Source organism: Ambystoma mexicanum, chromosome 13 (genome assembly GCF_040938575.1).
Source record: "Ambystoma mexicanum isolate Mex_15411 chromosome 13, UKY_AmexF1_1, whole genome shotgun sequence".
In the NCBI taxonomy this organism is placed as follows: Eukaryota; Metazoa; Chordata; class Amphibia; order Caudata; family Ambystomatidae; genus Ambystoma; species Ambystoma mexicanum.
In genome coordinates, this window is record NC_090938.1 from 493,176,842 (window position 1) to 493,182,841 (window position 6,000).

The window sequence follows — 6,000 nt, forward strand, 5'->3', positions numbered from 1 at the left end:
TTTATCCATTTGGGTACCTTAGGAATGAAAAATTAGGAGTATGTTTGAGAAATCTTGTTTTGGTCAAAGTTTGAAACATTTATGACCATACCATAGGGTAGCCCTAAAGCTAAAACCTTTTAAAGACTAGGTTTGGAACTATTTTGTTGCCCTCTTTGTTTTGTAGATTGTGGTGTCCCAGGTGGGTAAGGGCTAGGGCATGGACGCTTAACATTAGGATTTTTAAATTTTTATGTGTGAAACACCTGAAAAACATATGTTACTTCGACCTTTCCTTTACCTGCTTTATTGTATTGGTGCAGCCCCTTAGTACTCATAGGTATTTGACCCAACCCTTACTTACAAAAAACACACAAAGTCATATCTGTTACCACTCTGACTCTGCCAAGAGTGTCACAACTCAACCTACCACATTCTGTAGGACAGTGTTAAAGAGGGGACAATACAACATGGACTTTTTCCAGATGCTCTCAACTCCAGGATTTTAGCTCCTTCAAAGTCTCCAAGTCTCTCCAAGTCTAACTGTTCAAGTCTCTGTCCCTCCAAGGACACCCTATTTTAATAAACAGAGTTCTAAGGTGTTGACCAATGTAAAAGTCCAAACCGACTCTTACTAAGTTCTTTAGCCTCCTAGCTAACCCTATTCTTACAACAAAAGGTTCTTAATACTTGGGCAAGAAGCGTTCATAAAGCTGGTCTATAAATGTCTACTCCCTAGTCTAATCCGAAAGTGGTCTCCTGGGCAACCTCCTCCAAGGTTCAGGCTGCTCCAGGATTTCTTGTATCCTTTTATTTCAGACCTTTCCACTGTCTAATTAGCCCTCTCTGGGGTCTCAACTCAGCACATTGACTTTTCCACAGTCCCTGGTTTCGATCTACATAGGTACCTCTTCCAGGTCTCTGGACCAGACCATTTCAGTCACTTTCTCTGCGCTAGGCCTCTTCATTGTCTCTTGTCTGAACCTCTCCAGGTTCTCTTGCCTTCTTAACAGCGAGACCTCTCCATGATTGATGGGCAAAGCCTATCCCCAGCCTCTTGTCGTTGGCATGTAGACTTTCACAGTCTTTGGTCTAGCTCTCTCTAGGGCCTCTTGTTTCTCAGCATATAGTCCTCTCTACTGTCTCTTCTCTAGAGCCCTTCAGCGTCTTTAATCAGCAGACACTTCTCCACAAGTGTGTCTCTAGACCGCCTCATAGTCTCAAAGATATTTCCCTGGTCACAAGGTTAGACTTCTTCTGGGTCTCCTCAAGTTTTCACCTGACCGGGCTTCTTTTGAAAGTCCTGCAGTCTTCAGACTTCGTTCTGGTATCTGTGGAAGCAATCTGCAGTCTTCAGACTTCGTTCTGGTATCTGTGGAAGCAATCTGCTGGGTATACCATGTCCACCCACCACAGGCCTTACTGGCATGGCTTTGGTCCAGCCACTGGCAGAGCTTCTGCTCCACAACGGTCAGTAAGTGGGCACGCTTATCCAAATATCGCTCTCCCAGCTTCCATAGGGATCGGCGTGCTGCAAGACAGCATGCGCCCAGCATCTGCCTTGAATGGGTTTTCTCAACCCTTCTTAGGCCAGGGGGCGGTGGAGTGAATTTGAAAAGTTGCACAGTATTAGTCTGTCTCTGGCCTTCTGATTGGTCATTTCCCCAATGACTTATTAATGGACTTGTAATATGATTCCCGCATTCTTATTGACAAACAGGTACAATGCCCCTATTGCTCACAATTGCCCACTTTAAAGGTGGGCCAGTAGCCTAGCGTCATCTCGAAATGCCCTTTGCGTAGGTTTGAGGCTCCAGTGCTGTATGTTTAAGGAGGGAAAGCTGGTGTAGCATTACCACTTGACCACTCAATTCCTGTAGGTTTGGGAGCCCGTCCTCTTATTGAATTTTTAGAAGTGTTTGTTCCGCTGAATGCCCATAGTTCAGGAACCTAGTTTCATGGTCCGTCACTATCGGCTCCAAGGACTGCTCTGGAGCGTAGTACTATGTTCATAGTTTGGATTCTGCACCCCCGTAGAATTGTACATACCATGAATCCCACGGAATCCCGCTCCATCCTCACTCGGAGGGTGGTGTCCAAACCATCTGAATTCAAAACCAATCAGGATTTAGAAAGGGGTTTAGCATTCAGGTAAACAGCTTTCTCCTGACGATGTTAACATGGAAATGATGAAAAAGAAGCCTCTGTAGAGGCCTTTGAAGACCTAGCGTCTGCTTTTGGCAGGGTGATAAGAGACACCATGTGGAAGAAATTAAAGAGTAGGGGCATCCCTAACTTATTGGAAATTCTTATGTCCATTCATGACACTATCAAAGTACAAGTCTGCCTTGATGGAGAAGGAAGGTTAACGGAGCCAGGAATTACCCAAAGCTGCATTCGCAAAGGCTGTGTTCTGGCTCTGGCTTTCTTCAACCTTTCTGACGTGGGGTCCTGGTTGGCTGGTGTGAAATCTTTTCCTCTGAAGATGGGGGTCTTTAAAATGTAATTATCTATTATATGCAGAAGTGTTAAGCAAGATTGTATGTAGTACCCTTTGGGAGACTACACAAACCTTGGGCTCCTGGAGATAGGTAACCCAACCTTTGGTAGAAGTCTGTACTTCACAGGTTGGTAGTGGGGTCTCCCAAAGGGTACTGCATACAAACTTGCCTAACACTAGAATCACAGTAGGGCCAAAAGCTGGGATGCTTGTGAGGAGCAACTCTGCAAAATCAACCAAGACGAGTCTCAACTGTGAACAAGCAAGGCTACACAACAAGCGGTAAGTCCCTTAGTTTTACTGTACCTTTGGTTAGAAGAAATTGATTCCAGACGGCTTCTGTTCCTGTGTAGGTTTGCAGATCCTGTTGTTCCTGGGCCTCAGTCGTGGTAACAAGAGGGTGGACGTTTGGGGACTCCTGCACTACGAATGGAAGGTCGGTGGCAGCAAACTTCATATCAGCACCACTTGCAGTTTTCATTCCTTGCGGCTCTCCCAAGTAGCACCACTGTGGTTCTCAGATACCACTATGGGCTTTCCTCGCATCTGGGGTCCAGCACTATGTTGAGGTGGCTCAGGCTTGGTCCGTCCTGCTTCTTGGGAGTCTGGAGGATCTTCCTGGAGCTTGGTCTGACTTAAAGGCGATGCAATCGATCTGGTGTTCCTCTCCCTGGCACTTCGGTTCCTGCAGCAGCAATGGAAGTACAGCAAGCTCCGAGAGGATGTCCAGGCGAGTTCACTTTGGGGTTGATTGGTCCCACCAGCCCAAGGGGAGAAGTTGTCCATTGCAGGGCTTCTCTAGACGAGGCGTATTCGGAGCTTCAGCACTGGGCAAACCAACAGTCCAGGTGTTGCAGCAAGCGTCTCTTCCAAGTTCTTCTTTGGATTCCTTCGTTCAGTGGTCGACTGCCTTCCAGGCAAAAAGTCTTCCCTTTTATGCAGGTTTCTCCCATTCATTCGCAGTCTAGCTGTCAATCACACAGCAGGGTGGCTGTCCTCCAAGGACCCAATCACCTTTGGGTGCATTCCTGTAACCAAGGGGATTAAGCACAGGGAGTTGTGGGCACCTCCCTCACTTCCAACCCCTGCCAGACATGCTGGAGGCAGAGGCAGGCTTCACTCATGAATCCGGCCAAAGACAAAACGAACAAAGGGACCAAACCTGGTTTGGCACACAGAGTAAATGTCAAGAAGGACATTTCGAACAAGAAATGGTGAAAAAAAGAAGACTAGGGCCATTTGTGGCTGCAATTGCAGCCTGCAGTAAAAACACACCATGGTTTGAAAAAGCAAACCAATGCCACTAGCCATTAATTCTAGAAATGGTAACAAAAAATGTTACATGAGAAACTAGACAAAGAGGATACTAAGTAAACCCTCCAGCACCCTATGGTAAGATGGTGTTGCTAGGTCTAGAAAGTTACAAAATGTAAGTAAAGTCCATTTCACTTCACTGCTCTTGGAAACAGTAGTTTCACCAAGAGAAGGTATTGAAACCTTTGGGAAATTTGGAAGACTTCCCTGTGTCATTGCACTGAAGGTGCTCTGTGACACAATGTAAAGATGATGCCTATTGAGTTTGTCAGACTCCAAAGTCAAAAAGAAACACAGATACCAAATCAAAGAAAAAATACATGACAGAGTGGGGAAAAGGTCTCACTCTCCCCAGGTTAGAAATTAAAAGTCCTAAAGTCCAGCAAAAAGAGCTAAGGGTCTCTAAGGTACAAGGGAATTAGAACACTTAAGTCTCCCTAACAAAAAACTGTTTTTTTCTTGACCAATCTGCCATCGGCTTACAGCGCTTGCTGAATGCTCCGTGTCTCTGTACAACGGAGGGTGGAGGGCTCACGGGTAGCGGAACACCGCCAACAATTATGACTGATATTGGTCGCAATTTAAGCTGAAAGACAGGTTTCGTTGACTATAGCTGCATTACATTGTATTGATGCGATTTTGGGGTTTTAAATACGTTGACATTGAATTAATTCTGCTGTGATGTCATGTTTCATGCATTCAGTCATTTTTTTAATGTATGGTATTTTATTTTTGTGTATGTTATTGGTTGCGTAAGGTTTTCTGACAAACCATGAACCCAATAAAAAAAATACAAAATTATGGAGGATACAGAACCACATAGATAAGCAATCAACGGACATGGGCAATCCTGAGTCAAGTGCTATTTAATATGGGGTAATTAAATGGTTGCTGGCCAGTCGGTGATGCTGGGAGAAAACGCGATAAAAACAGGAGTCAAAAGATATCACTGGTTAGGAGTCAGATTAGATTGTGCAGTATCGCAGAAACCTCTGGGTATTTAAGCGCGTTAAAACTAGCCAATTACATTACATAAAGGTCGCAGGGAGGCGTAACTTGTAAGTATGTAGAGGACGCGTTAACATGCAGGGACAGGGGAGAAAATGAGCGAGTTGTGTGTATATATATATATATATATATATATATATATATATATATTTTTTTTTTTTACAAACGAGAGCAAAATAAAATAGGATGTCTCTATAGAGGCGAGTCATTGAAGGCCAGTTCACACAAAAGAAAGAAAGGCTCACGATCCAACAATATTACAGTATGCCAGTAGCTGGCAAACATTTCAAAGACACGCGTGTCAATACCCCAAAAATCGTAGTTTTTGTTCTACAGAAAAAAAGGGAAGCAATTCACTCTGATCAAGGGATGCACGTGAAAACCACGTGACATGACACTCTACAGAATCGCTACCAACAGTGTAATATTTAACTCAAAGATGGCTGCTCACTTCGCTTTCTCTCTCGCAGCGGCCATCTTAGAAGAGAATCTTTAGAAATTGGTAACATACTTAGCCCTTCTACTATCTGACAAGTCCTCCACACTCTGCCCTCCATTGCTCCCCCTTTCTCACCAGGCATTGTGCTGAAATACTCGGCTTGGGTCGGTTAGCAGACGATTTCCAAATTGTGGTCTTGTCTTAGTTGGAGGAACAGAACCAGTCTCGGTCGAAAAACGGTGCGTCGCCATGATGGTTCCAGCCCACCGATACCGGAAATATACCACAGAAGACACACCCACTGCTTTACAGAATCTGGACATTGGTGACTACCGAATTAATGACGAAACCTTTCCTGAAAAGTTGTAGTCAAAGCCACGTAGTTATTGGGCGCGGTGTGCCCTTATACTCCCTATCCATCATGTTGAACTGACAGCACAAAGCTAAAGATATGGGTAACCGTGAGGAGGAAAGAGAAGTGAATGAAACGTTCCTTCTCCGAAATGACGTCACGGTTGATGAGCAGCGCTAGACTGACGCCGCGCACGCTAGTGCAACTCACACGGTAGCCATCTTAGAATAGTTAACTTTACAATCGAGTTCATATTTTACAGGTCGCTCACACAATTCTTATTTAGATACTATTGCCACAACTGTACATCATGCTGGTGTACTCTAAACTTAAGGTGCCCGGCAGTGTTGCCAGGTCAGAAGAAGAAAATTAGCTGAATGCCCCTTCAAAACAAGCTGACTCCCATAT

The 6,000-nt window shown here is 44.7% G+C and overlaps 1 protein-coding gene across 1 annotated transcript in view; it reads right to left on the bottom strand.

Moving 5' to 3' along the window:
• METTL2A (methyltransferase 2A, tRNA N3-cytidine) overlaps positions 1-5,790 on the bottom strand; it is a 224,811-nt gene extending 219,021 nt beyond the window's left edge. Inside the window, exon 1 of the mRNA XM_069634153.1 lies at positions 5,376-5,790. Within this exon, the coding sequence (XP_069490254.1) occupies positions 5,376-5,563 (188 nt within the window). The 5' untranslated portion in view covers positions 5,564-5,790. The remainder of the gene's footprint in view (positions 1-5,375) is intronic.
• Positions 5,791-6,000: the final 210 nt, after the last annotated feature.